Here is a 15,249-nt window from a genome sequence, read left to right on the forward strand (position 1 = left end):
TGATATTACAGGAGAATTTATAAAAACTAGATCTGACCTATTTCATACCCCTACCAGATCCTGACTTCTACTAGATCCTACTATAATATAGAGAGAAAACACATCTCCCAAATATAGAACCTCAGTGCCAGAACATCCACTATCCCAGTACATGCTGGAGCAATCCAGTGCTCCAGAACTTAGTGAATATTAAAGACCTTCTCATGGAGCCTCAAAAGGAAAGAAGTGAAGCTAGAAGACAGAGTAGTGTAGTGGTTCCATGACTTCCTCCATACTTCCATAGGATAGACCACCTGATCTTACCTTGGGGTTATAAAATCTCTCTGCCCCTCCAGAAACTGAGGGAAAGTGAAGCCTGGGCTATAGGGGTGCTACTGGTCATGGAGGTGTCTTATACCAACCTGGAAACTGAGACTTACCAATTAAGATCTGGCCTTGGGAGGGAGGTTTCTAGAAGAGAATTCAGTGTTGAATGGAGCACTAGGACCCAAAATTTTCTGATCTGTAATCTATTGTGTAAATGGATAATTCACTCTTACGTATCACTGCTCATTGGTCACTGTAAGGAGAAAACCATAGACACAAGGTCCACATGGACATAAGTTGACCTCTGGGAACACTGTTCTATAGCAGGTGTTGGTGGTAGCTGCATTAGTGAAAGAAGTGAGAAAATCAGGGTTGGTTCCCAAACCTCCTATCCTATTTCCCATGCCAGTCCAGAAGCAACTGAAAGATCCAGTGAGCTTCCCCTCCTCCTACCACTCCAACTCTTCTCCCCAAAGAGGGCTGGCATTCACCTCTGGGGAGCAAGTTCTGGTATACAGCCCCACAAGTCATAGGTGTATTGTCAGATCCCCTTCTCTAACAGACAATGTCACAGGGAAAGACCAGCCAGGTGGCCCCCTATGTGTTCAGAGAGCTCCTATAATGCTGGACTGAGGCCTGGTGGACCAACTATGGAACTTTATAGTGACACGTCAATGATTTCTCCCAGTACATGCTGGAGTACTGGAGAGTGGGAAACACAGAACACAGCAGATTTGCAGGAACTTAATGACTTCAGTTTTGTTGGGCTTAAGGGGTCTGTGATTTATCTTATGAACAATTTGTACACTTAGTGCCCAGAATAGACATATGTCAGCCAAAAGTCCCATTAGTGTTCTCTTCAGGCCATTTGAATGCAATGGTATTCATACCTCTCAACCCACTGCTCCCACCTCCCAAATGCTCCTCTCCTCCCTGAGTGGATGAGAGATCACCACCTACTGCCAAGCAATTGCAGCTCCTTCTACATCTCCCCAGTCAGCAATACTAGGACCGCCTGCCAATCCCAAAGTCTCCTGAATGCCTCCTTCCAGGAACAGATGCCTTTTGTCCCAGCTATCCTAGAAAACTACTACTCGTGTGCTAAATCTCAGCAGAAATGTTTGAAGTAGTGGCTAAGAGCAAGGATACTGGAGCCAGACCAAATTAGTATCCTAACTGCTATTTATTAGCTGTGTGACCTTGGGTAAGTTACTTATTTTCTTTGTGCCTTAGTACTTTGTAAAGTGGGAGAAAGAATTTTACCCACTGCAAACGCATGCTGTGAGGGTAGGGCTTTGAGCACTGCCTGCACATAGGAAACTCCACAGAACTGTAGCCATTACTATAATTCCAAGAAGACATCCCTGAATCCCCAGGAAGAGGGAGAGGCTCCTTTCTGTGCTCCCACCATATCTGGTACTGGCCTCGATTAATGGATTTACTTTAATAGCCCTCCAACAAATGCTTGCATCACTATGTCCACTAGATACTGAGCTCCTTGAGGGCATCAGGGTTAATGCCACTGTGTCCTCACCACATGGCACAGGGCCGGGCACAAAAGAGATTCAATCAATTCTGCCTTAAAGCTGGTTTTTAAATGCAAATTTGTACCAACCAATTAATACATTAGAGAACAGAGCATCATGTGAATTTCATGTTTGCTTTTGAGTCATTTCACCTGAGAAATTAGGTGAATGCAGAAAACCACACCCAGCTGAACCGAGCTGGGTAAGAAAACCCAACACACACGCTTGTGTGCACCTCAAACATCTATCATCATTTGTATTATGAACCACACCCCTCCACATCTGGTGTTACAACATTCCACCCAATTTCAGATTAGAGTAGTCCCCCCTTATCCACTGGGGATACATTCCAAGGCCCCCCATGGATGCCTGAAACTTCCGACAGTACCGAACCCTATATATACTACGATTTTTTTCCTATACATATACACCCATGATCAAGTTTATCAGCTAGGCACAGTAACAGATCAAGAACAATAAATTATAATAAAATAGAAGAATTATAATAATATACTATAATAGAAGTTACTTGAATGTGCTGTCTCAAAATACCTCACTGTACTGTACTCACCCAGGGGGGTGGCGTAAGCAGTGTGACGCAGCATTAGCTGCTAGTGACCTTCTGACGATCCTCAGGAGGAGGATCACCTGCTTCCTGCTGGGGTTGCGCAAGTACCTGAAACCGCGGGAGCGGGACAGCAGGTAAGCAGAGACTACTGTGGTCTCCCCGGCCACTTCCGGGTAATTCACAATCTGCATGTGAGGCTCACTTCCGCAAGCAAAACTGAAGCGTCTTATTGTATTCGTATACTTCCTAACCATTTAACACGTGTAAAACGGTACTACCATTTTTATTAGGTTCCTCACCTTTTTGAAATGTGGTCGCTGATGAAGTTTTTGAATGTCGTGCCCCTACTCCCATTTTTCCCATAAGCTCCGTGTTTTTTTATTGCTTTACTTTGCACAGTGTGGTGGTTTTTAGAATATGTCTCATTATAGCAGAAAGAATCGCACTCAGTAGACTCAGTTGATGGTAATTCTTTCTCATCTCCATGGATACCTAAGGCTCCTGAAAATGCAGGAGCCCCTGTTACTCAGCAAATCCTGTTTGAGCCAGCAGTTCTGTCCTACAATTACAAGAAATAACTTATTCATAGACAACTACATGCCAGGCATTATGATGAGCAATGGAGATACTGGGCTAATAATAAATACTGCTTGTAACTCAGTCTAGTGGGGAAAGAGAGAGGTGTAATTACAAAAGAGGGGTCCAAGGCTACTAAAGAATGAAGCAAGGTATTTTCTCCAGACTTTAGGGAGTCAGCAAAGACCTGCCAGAGGAAGTGCTCCTCCTCCTCACATTGTTCACTCCCATCAGTCAGTCTCTCTCCTGATACCTCCACTTCTACCTCCTTATTCCACTTCCTGAGTCATAGATCAGTAGGGAGCAAAGCCCGCAGGGAAGAGTTAATGCGGCACAGGTGGGTGGGGGAAGGCTGCTGAGGGAAGCAGGCAGAATGACCACAAAAGGGCCCGCCAGGCGGGCAAAGGGAAGAACATCTGCCAGCACGCGGTGCAGTGCGCAGAACCCTCCCTGGCCAGGCTTCTGTTCTTGCTTTCCTCCTCTGTCAGCACCCACGCAAGGCTGGTTAAGCTTCTGCCATGGGCTGGATTCCAGGAGGAACCAGTTCTACTCACTCTGCCTCCTCCAACATCAGAGATGCTTTTTCCTCGTGCGGCTGCTACTCTGGGTTGAGTACCATTTCCTCCTTCTCTGTCCCCTCCACTGCCTCTGGCACCCCAGGAATGAGACTCTAGTGGGACCCCTTCTGGATTGTGAAGGAGAGGAGACAAAGAAGTTCCTTTTTTTGCTACCGTCTTTTTCCGTCACTTCCCAGGCCCAGCTGCAACTGTCCAGCCCGTGTTCAAGTTCACTACTTCAGCACCAAGAATAATGTAAGCATCCCCAAAACCCACCAGGTGTTCTCCCATCACATAAGCTTCCAGCTTCACCCCAGTTCCCATCTGCCTTCTCCTCCTGTTGCTCCCTTTCTATTATCCCCCTTCCTGGAGGGCTAGTGCCCAGACTGTGAAAACTGGATGGCACTTAAGATCATTGTGCCCACCCCACACCACTGCATTGTAGAGCTGAGGAAGCTGAGGCCCTGGGTTCTGCCTAAGGACACACAGTCAGAGACAGGACCAGCCTAAGGCTGGATCCCCATCCAGCACAGACTTTCTCTCCTGGCTACAGAGACTGGACTGACTCTCCTCAGACCCCAAAGAAGAATATTCATCTCAATCTCACTCTCAAGTGACCTCCAACTGGAGAACTCCAGCTGTACCAGCCACTGCAGCAGTGAGCACCCCTTCCTCACTACCAGTCCCCCATTTTGCCCCTACAACACTCATGATCCTTCAGGCACAAAGGACTCTCCCATCCTAACTAGGGTTGTGATATTATCCATCCAAAACCCCAACCAAAGGTCATAACCTTGTGTTCCCCTAGCCCTGCAGTACCCCTACACATATCCCATGGATGGTTCTGTGACACTCTGACAGCCCCAAAACCTCTTCCTTTGTCCTTCCCTATCAGGAGACATGCCCCATAAGCCCTAGTTTTGCCACCTCTCCCAGGATGGCAGAAGCTTCACAGCTCAACGCCACCCTCCCACGCCCAGCCTTTTTCATACTGACTGGCATCCCAGGGCTAGGGGGCACCCAGGCCTGGCTGACACTGGTCTTTGGGCCCATGTATCTGCTGGCCCTGATGGGCAATGGAGCACTGCTGGCAGTGGTGCAGACAGATTCCACACTGCAACAGCCTGTATTTCTACTCCTGGCCACACTGGCAGCCACAGACCTGGCCTTAGCCACGTCCATAGGCCCAGGATTGCTGGCTGTGCTGTGGCTTGGGCCCCGGCCTGTGCCGTACGCTGCCTGCCTCATCCAGATGTTCTTTGTCCACACACTGACTGCCATGGAATCTGGTGTGCTCCTGGCCATGGCCTGTGATCATGCTGTGGCAGTAGGCCGCCCACTGCACTACCCGATCCTAGTCACCAAAGCTCATGTGGGCCATGCAGCCATGACACTGGCCCTGAGAGCTGTGGCTATTGTTGTGCCTTTCCCTCTGCTGGTGGCACAATTTGAGCACTTCCGAGCCAAGAGCATAGACCATGCCTACTGTGCACACATGGCAGTGGTGGAGCTGGTGGTGGGGGACACACGGGCCAACAACTTGTATGGGCTGGCTCTTTCGCTGGCTGTGTCAGGGATAGATATTCTAGGCATCTCTGGCTCTTATGGGCTCATTGCCCACACTGTGCTGAGGCTACCTACCTGGGAGGCCCGTGCCAAGGCCTTTGGTACATGTAGCTCCCACATCTGTGTCATTCTGGCCTTCTACGTACCTGGTCTCTTCTCCTACCTCACACACCGCTTTGGTCGTAACACTGTCCCAAAGCCGGTGCACATCCTTCTCTCTAACATCTATTTGCTGCTGCCACCTGCCCTCAACCCTCTCATCTATGGGATCCGCACCAAGCAGATCAGGGATCGGCTTCTGGAAACCTTCATGTTCAGAAAAAGCCAGTTCTAATGGGCAGTGGAAACAATGGAACTTGGGAATGGAGGTGGGGGACATTCAGAAGACGGACTGGGGCCTGGAGGTATGGATTGTCATTTTTGTCCCATTAGCTGCATGGGACTGTGATAATCTCTCAATAGATATTTGCTGTGAAACCCCTATGTGTACCACTAGCATCTGTAAATTTTGGCGTAGACATGTATCCTGCTTGGGAAGAGTCAGGGGGCTACATATTATCATGCGTGGGAAATTAAAAGGAGATCAGAAATTATCATAGGATCATAGCACACAAGATTTAACTTAAACAGAACTGCTCTCTTCCCCTGGGAAGAACAAGTCTGCCCAAGTTCTCAGACAAAAGCTCCTCTATAAATCCTGGATCTGAGGCTCTGGGAAGAGTGACACTGCCTCTGGAGACAAGTATTTATCTGGGATCACAGCCCTCTCTATTATTGGAGCCATGTTATTTTCAGCCTGTCCTTAGGAAAGGAGTTAGAGGTTTATCCCCCACCTTCTGAGAATCTGGATAATGTCCCTCGGGGTCCCAATGTTGTCCAGGACACCAATCTTTAAGATATTTCCAATTCATAGAATCTATTTGGTCTCATGTGGAATCATTATTCCCTCTACCCCTGCCAAAGTCTCAAGAACTAATGGCTAGAACTTCTCCTGGGCCTGCAGCTTCAGGGGTCAGGGGTCCAACTGAAGCAATTTTGATAGCCCAGAAAATCACTGTAACCACTTCACCTCTTTGCCTGAGGTCCAGCGTCACTGTGGTCTCCTACCAATCTGCCCTTTTGTGCATCCTCAGACAAAAACGTAGAATTCTCAAATGGAATCCTCCTCAGCACTCCCACCTGTCCTAGCCAACATCACTAGAAGCCTGTGATGTTGGTGTGGTAGGATGCAATAAGAGTATTTTACATTGCTGTGGCTGCCAGCACAGTTATTGCAAAGGCAGTATCATGGTGTTGCCCAACAGGGGGGTCGCTTTCAGCTGACTCCACACTGGAAAGGACATTGCACAAAAGCTCTTTCACAACAGCATGGAGTCCAGAACAAGTATAATTCTCACACAGAAGGCAGAGAGTGACTGTTATGAGGTCAGGAAAAAACTGCAGGCTGTGCAGGCAGACCTGAGCTCTCCAGGAACTGTCAGAACCTCAGGTCTAGAAGTTAGCTGTGAAGACCTGAAGCCAGGTGCCATGCTGACCACTTAGCACAGACAGCTGGGCCAAGCAATAGGGCTACTTCACAGAAGAGGCTGCCAATCTGGAAAAGCAGGTGATGCCCTCTCCAGGGTCACATGGGCTCTCACCAGGTTCTCATTGCAAAGAACTGAAGAAATGGCCCAGAAGCTCCGCATAATTTTCAGGTGTTGTCACACTGAAGCCAAGTGGACGAGAAGGAAATCTACAGTTTTCCTCAAATAGCATGTAGGTCCTCAGTCATTCTCAAGACTAATCTTTTTCATGAAGTTCTGAGTTAAAAAGCCCTTTCCAGGCAATGCCTTTGTGGAAAATTATGACAAAATCCTAATGCTAATGTATCACAAGTCTTTAAGATACTTCTCTTGGGCATTCCTCTTCAATAAATCTATCCTAACAAAATAGAGATGTGAACAAAGATGTATGCAGTAAGATATTTATTACAACTTTATTATAAAGAAAGGCATATGTGACAGTCCTGTCACACATTCACACCCATACACACCGTTTTTGTCCTTCCCCTCTGGTACACAAAAAGGGAAATCCTATGCTGCCAATGTTCATAAGCAATGAGTTGTCACCATCCTACCACCGGAAGCCTCTCTTCTAAGGCACCTTCGCTCCCTGTTGTGCACAACTCCCCAAGGCAGCTGATAGCAAAGCTGTACACTGTTCATCTAAGACATTTCTTTCTTCAAGCCAAAACCCACCCCCTTGGACATCTGTATTGTTTAGGATTGAGACTGTAGACATACTGAACATGTGATGTGTTCAGAAGGCTTTATCGGCTTTACTCCACACAACCTGAGAACAATTGTAAGCCCATAACCCCTTATCAACAATTCCAAAATAAAAACATCTCTGAAGAAACAAGTTTTTTCATCATTTTGGCCCAAAACCTGACCTGAAACATCACAATTATATTGATAGTATTTATTTATCTTGGTGTGAATATTCATACAATGCAGAAATACTGATGTGTATGACTGTAGGGCACTGAATCTCACTGGGGTATTCCTTTATACATGATAAAGGCACTATATTCCCTTCCTAAAATTGAAAAATTCTGAATTACAAAACACATCTGTCCCAAACAGTTCCAAATTAGGAACCTTGAATGATTATCCCCATAGCCTGAGAGAAACAGAGACTTGTTTGGACTTTATATCACTGAAGTCTTTGCTATCAACACTATTCTGTACTGATCTAGAGACCCTGCAGAGAACCTCATGTTCTCTGGGTCATCAGCCCCCACCTGGTTATTCCCTTCATGCTCTCCCCTCCAGTCACCCCTCACATGCTGCAGATAATCTAAGTCTTTTTTTTCCAGGGACACCCCGGAACATGCAACACTGGAGGTAAACCCCACGAGCAGGATATGGGCCCATCAGCCCAGCCCTGGGGCTCATCAGCTCCATCCAGAACTCAGTTGTCATCTGTTTTCCTTCAGCAACTTTCAGTCTCAGACTCTGTGACCCAAGGGAAAGACAGGCTTACCTAATGTCAGGATATGGCAGGGTGGAATTCAGGGAGCCTAGAGAATCATGATAATCAGACAGCAAAAGGGAGAAGACGGAAGGTAGGGGCTTCTGGCTAAAGAGCCCATCAGGACCCCATTTCCCATCTGAGTCCCCTTTACGAACAAAACCCAAACAAGATCATCACCCAGCTACACCAAAAGCCCATCAACCCTCACCCCCACCCCAACTCTGGAAGCCCCTCAGGATAGGATGTGCATCGTTCTCTGCCTGCTTGTCAGTAACTCTGCCTCTGCAGCTCTGTCTCCCTGTACTGCCAGTTTCGTCCCATGTCTGTGTCTCTTGTCCTTCCTTGTGCATGTCTCTCTTCTCTCCCTGTCATCTCAGAGTTCCTCTCTGGAGGGAAGAGAGGGGCCAACTATCACTATACCAGGTGACCTCTCCTTGTCAATCACCATAAAAAAATGTGATGAAGGGACATTAAGAGGAATAGACTTGGTTGCACTTGTCTTAGCAAGAAGGTTGGGGTTTCTGGTTTGCTCTCTTGCAGCACTCCCCTCCTCCTGCCTATTTCCTCCCCACACCACTCTGCACTTGCATCTAGCACACACCTCTCATATTACACACGCAGGCGAGCAGGATGTCCCCCCTTGCTAACCACAGTTTAGTGGTTCAAGCTGGAAACAGGCAGACCTGGCTTTGAATCCCAGATCCTCCACTGACTCACTGTAAGCCTTGCAACAATTTATTTAATCTCCCTGAGCCTGTTAATTCACTTGTAAAATGGGGAAATAATAGTACTTCAAGAGGTTACTAAAGGTAGTAAGATAATGCATTCAAAGTGTTTGTCACAGCCGCTAACACATAAGGGTTCAACATATATTTGATATTAATTCCCCTTCTAGAACATAGGCCCCTTTGCTCAAAGACCTGGCACCCATACCCTTAGCTCTGTCTAAGGAGATCTGCCCTCTGCTGAGGCCAGTTACATATCCTTTAGGAACTCTTCTTAGCAACACTCTCTTCCGTAGGACCCTTCCCTGTACCCCATACTTACGCTATCCCTCCCAGCTCAGACAATGGCCCTTTGTGAGATAGCTATACCTGCTGGGCTGGTTTAGGGAAGGCTGTTCCCCACCCCAAAAGAGGCTTCCTGGGCACATGGGAGATTCTCTAGAGGGACTCAATGAAAGACTATTATAGATCAGAGATGGAGTAGGAGAGCAGCTATTGGAAAAGCTCTCTAGAGTGGTTCTTCTCTGGGAAAAAAACGCTCTTCTTCTGCAAAACACCAGGTTGAGATCTCTGCACAGAGATTCAGGGGAAATCCTACAGACTAGTGCTACACTAGGAGAGTACCTACTAGATCACAGATCAGCCTAGGACAGAGAGTGAAGCATGAAGACAAATTTCCTCAAATTTACCTGGATATTCTGGCTTCCTGAAAGTGCTTTCTAGTTACTAGGCAGCACTATCCCAATTCTCATCCTTCATGTTGTCACCTCAGCAGGGCACCCTCCTACACACACACCTGGCTTTCACTCCAAGTGTAACCCACTCACTAACAATGGGTTTCAACCTAGGCTGCACCTTAGAATTGCCTGAGGAGCTTTTAGAAATCCTGATATCTAGACACACTCCTGACAGATTAAATCAGAACCTCTGGGGGCAGGATTTAGGCATCACTAAATTTTTAAAGCTCCCAGGTAATCCCTAAGTATACCCAAGGTTGAGAACACCTGCTTGGTTCTCAGTTTAAGTCCTGATCTATACTTCTCCTGTATGTCCTTCAGGATCCTGATCCAAGCTCACAAAGCCATCTGCAGCTTACAAGATAGCAGAGAAAATTGCTTCAAGAAGGCTGCTGAAGGGAGGAGAGGCCTAATCCTGTTTCTTTAAAGAACTCAGACCAAGAACTACACACACCCTCACACACTCATCCTGACGAATACCTGAGTTTTCCTCCCCTAAAGCAGAATGATAGGTGATGCAAGACCATGGACTGGAGTGAAGCTAAGGAAATGCCTGCCCTCTCCCCACCCAAGGACCCCTCAGCCAGCAGAACCTCTATGACCTCATGCTGTAGTAGGTCACAGCCTAAGGCCTGGGCTTTACCTCTATGGGCAGCTCAGGGTTCCTGCAGCAGCCACTGCCCTGCCTGACCCCTCTCACACCCCACCATGTTGGATGGTATCCCCCACCTGCTAACACTGGATAAAATTGATACCACCTGGATGCTCATCAAGCATAAGGTAGATAGTGTAAGAGAGCTAAGAAGGAAGTAACAGAAGTGTGACCTCGCTGGGTCTGCTCAGCTCAGGGGCAGAGGGGCAGAAGCCTGAAGGCAAGAATAACTAACTTTACTTAGAGCTCACCTGCAAGGCACTGCACTGACTGCTCTGCACACACTGTCCGACTTAGTCACAATCGCCAAGACATCAAGTTCCCTTGAAAAGCAACAGGGAGCTGTAAAAGTAAAGAGGTGTGCACAGTCAGAGGTAGGACTTAGGTCAGGAAGATTCCCTGGAGACACTGACCTCTAGCTAGACAAGTAGGAGTTATTCACACATAGAGGGTAGAGGAATACCTGATTCATAAATGGTGCATAATAAACACCTGAATGAGATCATGAGTGGTAGGTAGGTGGGTTGGGTGAATGAACAGTATACAAATTAAAGGTAGAACACACGCAAAATCCAGGAGGAGAAAAAGAAAGATACCTGTTTGTGAATAGTCCTCCAGAGCAGAGTTCCGAGAGCAGTGGTGAGAATGAGGTCAGAGATACAGGGGCTAATCATGAAAGACCTTTTAAACTTTCCAAAGAAGCTGGGCTTTATTTCGAACTCTTCTCAGACATTCCCTCTGCCTTAACTTCCACGAATGAGAAACTTCCCGAATGAGAAATTTGGGTTTTGAGCCAAAAAAATAGATTGCCAGGAGCAGGCAGATCTCAGCTGGATCTGAGTTCCAAGTATCCAACAAATCCCACCAAATCTCAATGGCCAGTAATTTCTGAGGTTGCAGAATTTAGGGATCAGTTTCTGGTTCTATGATCTGAAGGAGGGTGAACTTAAAGCATTCATAGAAGGCAGCCCACCAAGTTTCAAACAACCATCTTAAAGTACTGCCTACCAAACTCAAGGCAGCTTTAATAGCATGTAGATCCCATTCGAAATGGAGCAGCTGCTCAACCACAAAGGTCAGCTTCCCAGGGAAGCGGAAACAGGAGAGCCCGAGTACTAGAGGACCTGGGTTCGGCAGTGTAGAAGCTTGGTCTTAGATTGGATCAATAAAAATTTGGGTGAAATTAAATGGGGTCTTCCCCTGTTAGAAAGCTACTCCATCTCTGAGTATCAGAAAAACTCCCTGTCCTATTTAAATGAAAAACTGTGAGGAAACTCAGGGTAGAGACATGCAGGGTAAACCACTGGCAGTGTGTGGCAAATTCAAGGACACCATTGAGTGAGGACACCATTCCTCTCTAGAACTGCTGACAGTTCATTGGGCACTTTGTACACATCTGGCAAAACAGAATGTGGCTTAAGAGCTTTGAATTCAGAATTCAAACTAGCCAGGGAATATCCAGGAAGATAATCTTCCATACCATCAGTTTCCTGGGCTGCCCCTAAGAGATCAAAATTTGCAGGCCTGTAAGTTCCACAGAACTTCCACCCAGAAGTAAAAGTGAAGTGGGAACAGGTAGTGGTTTCAAATGGTGACTCTACCAGAACAGTCACCCTAGCATAGACCTGAGCGCCTTATTTTTCCTATTTTAGGATAATCACCAGGCTCTCAAGCATAAGAAAGAGGAGCTACCTAATAAACGCCCATGGCAAATTCATGCTATATTCTGGGCAAGAGTCTCTAGTTAAGTCAGAGATTCACATTTGGGCAGAAATTTGGACCCTAAGAACCAGGTATTTTAAATGTCACATTCCTATTAGAGGGACCTCTATGGGAGACATTCCCATTTGTCTTATTTTTATAGGACCCCAGGCACCAAAAAAGCAGCTAGAGTAGGATTCTGAAGTTAAGCTAGGTGACCATGCTTTCATTGTCATGGAGCAAAACATTCTATACAAAAATGCCTATCCACCAGTGCTCTGCTCTCACCCCTGCAACCCAACTGGCCCTTCTTAGAGCTCTGTTCTTCAGCCTGAGGCCCCACCCAAAAGAAAGTGTTCCATGTCTCAGTGAAGCAAAGGACAAGGAATGATGGAAAATTCTTCCATGCAGATCAAAAAGAACACCGGTTATTTCCCTGGCTAGGTGACAAAACGACAGTTGTCTTCAAGCTACCTCAGATTATCTGAAGTACAGACAGAACTCCATCAGTTAGCTACCCTCCTCTTATGCTAGGGGACAGTACTTCTCAAACAGCTTTGTGTAGCAAAAACAGATCAGCCTTAAGGGACCACTAGGGAATTCTATCAGAAAGCCTGCAGAGTGGGCAATGCCATCAGTAGGGACTCAGACATGTGGGGATTTGCGCCTGGGGAGGGGAGCAGAGCATACAGCATTTTAAGAACAGGTCTCAAAGATGAAAGGAACCCAAAGAGGTTATTTTGTGAGCTCCCTAACGGAAGTCTCACCCAATAATATCCTGGATGAGTCGAGATCATGCCTAACTACAATTACTAGAGAGGATTCTACAGGGTTTCCCAGTTGGTCACAATGTTTAACTTTCCAGAAGTGGTTACCAAGCCCAAAAGGCCAAGACAAGGACAAAACCAAGAGGAACTGGAATCCCTAAAAGCATACTGAACTAGCATTTGAGGCCTCTAATAGCTAAAAGAACTATGCCCTGCAGCTATAGCAGGAAGTGTATATACTAAGGAGTTATAGATAGTTTTAAGAATGGACATTCCAAACCTACTTTTGAATAACCACTCTTGGTTAATGACATCAACCACTAATCAATTACCTAAGAATAACCTTTCAGGATTCCTTTTCCCATACCCATTAAGTGACCAAGTTCTATTAATTTTACAACCTAAGTATCTTCCCCCACTATTTTAGTTCAAGGCCTCACCTCATCCTCCCTGAAGTATTACAATATTCTTAGCTGATCTCTCTCTCCTTTATGTCTTCCTATCAAAATTAGCTTTTAAAAATGCCTTTCTGATCCTGCCCCTCCTAGCCAGAGCCCTTCAAGGGGCTTCCCACTGCCTTCAGGACAAAATTCCCCATCATTTAGCTACCCTCAAGACCTTTTATAATCTAGTTCCTGTGTCCTTCTTCATACACTACATTTAAGCAATATGAAATTACATGCTCCTGAATGTACCCATCTTAGTTTGTAAATTCAGATTTTTTCCACTGACTCTTCCCTCTGCCTGCATTGACCATTCTCCTACCTAATTCCTTCAAAGCTCAAGTATTACCACCTAGAAACCTTCTTTGTTCCTTTCCTGTCAAAGACAAAGTCTGTTATATTACTTCTTGTCTCCTCCACACCTTACTCTCTTACTGAGCTGACGACTACTGTTTACATTTTTGTCTCTTCCATTAGACTGAGCTCTTTAGGACAACCTATTATTAGGACAAGGACAAACCTTCATTATTTTATGAGTCTTTTAACAGAGTCTGGAACATAGGAGACATTCAAGGTTTTGCTACAGGAGGGAACTGGGAGATAAGTAAGAGGCCTAACAGTCTGAGCAGTTGTAGAGATACTATCAACGAGTGAACAGTGGGAGGGTCAATATAGAGAAGGCTACCAGGTAACTCCTTCCCCTAACTCAGTCCCTGACCTATAAACTGGCCACCTGCAGGTTATCGAGGAGCACTTTGGGCCCAATATAGTGGCAGTGCCTTTCCTGTCGGATGCAGTCTGCTATGACCTACTGGGTGTGCTAGTTAAACAGTCCCACGCAGACCACACCCGCCTACCTTTACCAGTTCGGCAGGGCCGGTGGGTGCTACAACCAGTGGGGCTGCTACCAAACCTCCTGGAGCAGACTGGGTCTGACGGTACCTGTGCCCACTGCACTTGGGAATACTCACCAAATGGCCGAGCAGAGACAGCCTATGAAGAAATGCGACTGTTGGATGGGCAGCCCTGCCAGATCCGCCTGCACATGGGTGGCCTGCGCAAGAAGGTAACCTTCCTACTGCTGCCACCAGGGCAAGTGAGCCTACATCAGACTCTTCCCTGGCTCCGAAGCACCACAGCATCTATGTCATCTACCAGGTCTTCTCCTGTTCCTGGCTGCAGCGAGGGCTGCTACCTACAGCCCATGAGGCCCAGCAGCTCTGGTACAATGGTCACTGCCTATTGCCTTCTCCTGCCTCAAGTTTTCACTGCAGCCCAAAGGAGTGGTAGGACCACAGAAGCCCCTGACCAAGGACCCACTGCCCCACGGGGCCAAATGGGTTAGACCCAACTTCAACACCATGCCACCTCTGGCCCCAACTCAAGCCCCAGCCAATACCTCCAAAGTTGCTGATATACCCCCACCTGTCCTGGCCCCACCACCACCACCTCCCCAGGAAGAGCCAGAGAACAGACTCACCAGACTCTCCTACAAAGGCTGAAACCCCTTCTGAAGGGGGTCCCAGATGTTGTCAGGTACTGCTAAGGGTAATGAAGATGAGAGGGATAGGTAAGGCGGAGGGGGAGAGGGCATGGGGAGTATAGCCCAGGAATGTGTGGGGCACCTGCAACTCCACACTGGACCATCAGGTGGGGGTCAGAGTGAGAGAGCCAGGGAAGGTGAGATGGAAGCATGGTCCTGGTGATGGGTGGGCATAGCACAAGACCAGAGGGAGGGACCAGGAAAGCAGACAGACCAGGGCATGAGTCAAGCTGTGACTATTCCCAATCCTAGCAGAGAACTGGCTCTTCAACCCCCGCAGTTCCCCACCAGGAGCCCAGGGCGTGGGCCCTAGGGACCCTGACCGGCACTCCATGTCCCTGCCCCTGCTGCAGGGTCTGTCTTCAGAGTTCGACAGCGACGACTGAAGCTGAGGCAGAACATGCAGGGGTCAAAACCCCCAAATTCTGGCACAGGGATTGATCCCCAATAAACATCAGCTGCTGCTCCCCCAAACCATCCTGAGCCCATGCTGTTTCTTCCTTCTGGGGTCTAAAGAAGGAGAGTCCCTACTTTTTCCCTAGGCTTCATGACCCCTCACCCTCT

General features: G+C 47.3%; 2 protein-coding genes across 2 annotated transcripts; both read left to right on the forward strand.

Moving 5' to 3' along the window:
- The first annotated feature begins 4,470 nt into the window (after positions 1 to 4,470).
- On the forward strand, positions 4,471 to 5,581 carry LOC118933085 (olfactory receptor 52W1). The gene has a single exon (XM_036927059.2). It carries the CDS (start codon positions 4,471 to 4,473, stop codon positions 5,431 to 5,433), a length of 963 nt encoding a protein of 320 aa, XP_036782954.2. The 3' UTR covers positions 5,434 to 5,581.
- Positions 5,582 to 10,287: 4,706 nt separating this feature from the next.
- On the forward strand, positions 10,288 to 15,071 carry C9H11orf42 (chromosome 9 C11orf42 homolog). The gene is given in 5 exon segments (XM_036927043.2): positions 10,288 to 10,359; positions 13,882 to 14,272; positions 14,275 to 14,361; positions 14,364 to 14,678; positions 14,938 to 15,071. Coding segments are annotated over 5 exon segments (999 nt in total).
- The last annotated feature ends 178 nt before the right edge of the window (positions 15,072 to 15,249 follow it).

The sequence above is a fragment of the Manis pentadactyla genome, chromosome 9 (assembly GCF_030020395.1).
Source record: "Manis pentadactyla isolate mManPen7 chromosome 9, mManPen7.hap1, whole genome shotgun sequence".
Taxonomy (NCBI): Eukaryota; Metazoa; Chordata; class Mammalia; order Pholidota; family Manidae; genus Manis; species Manis pentadactyla.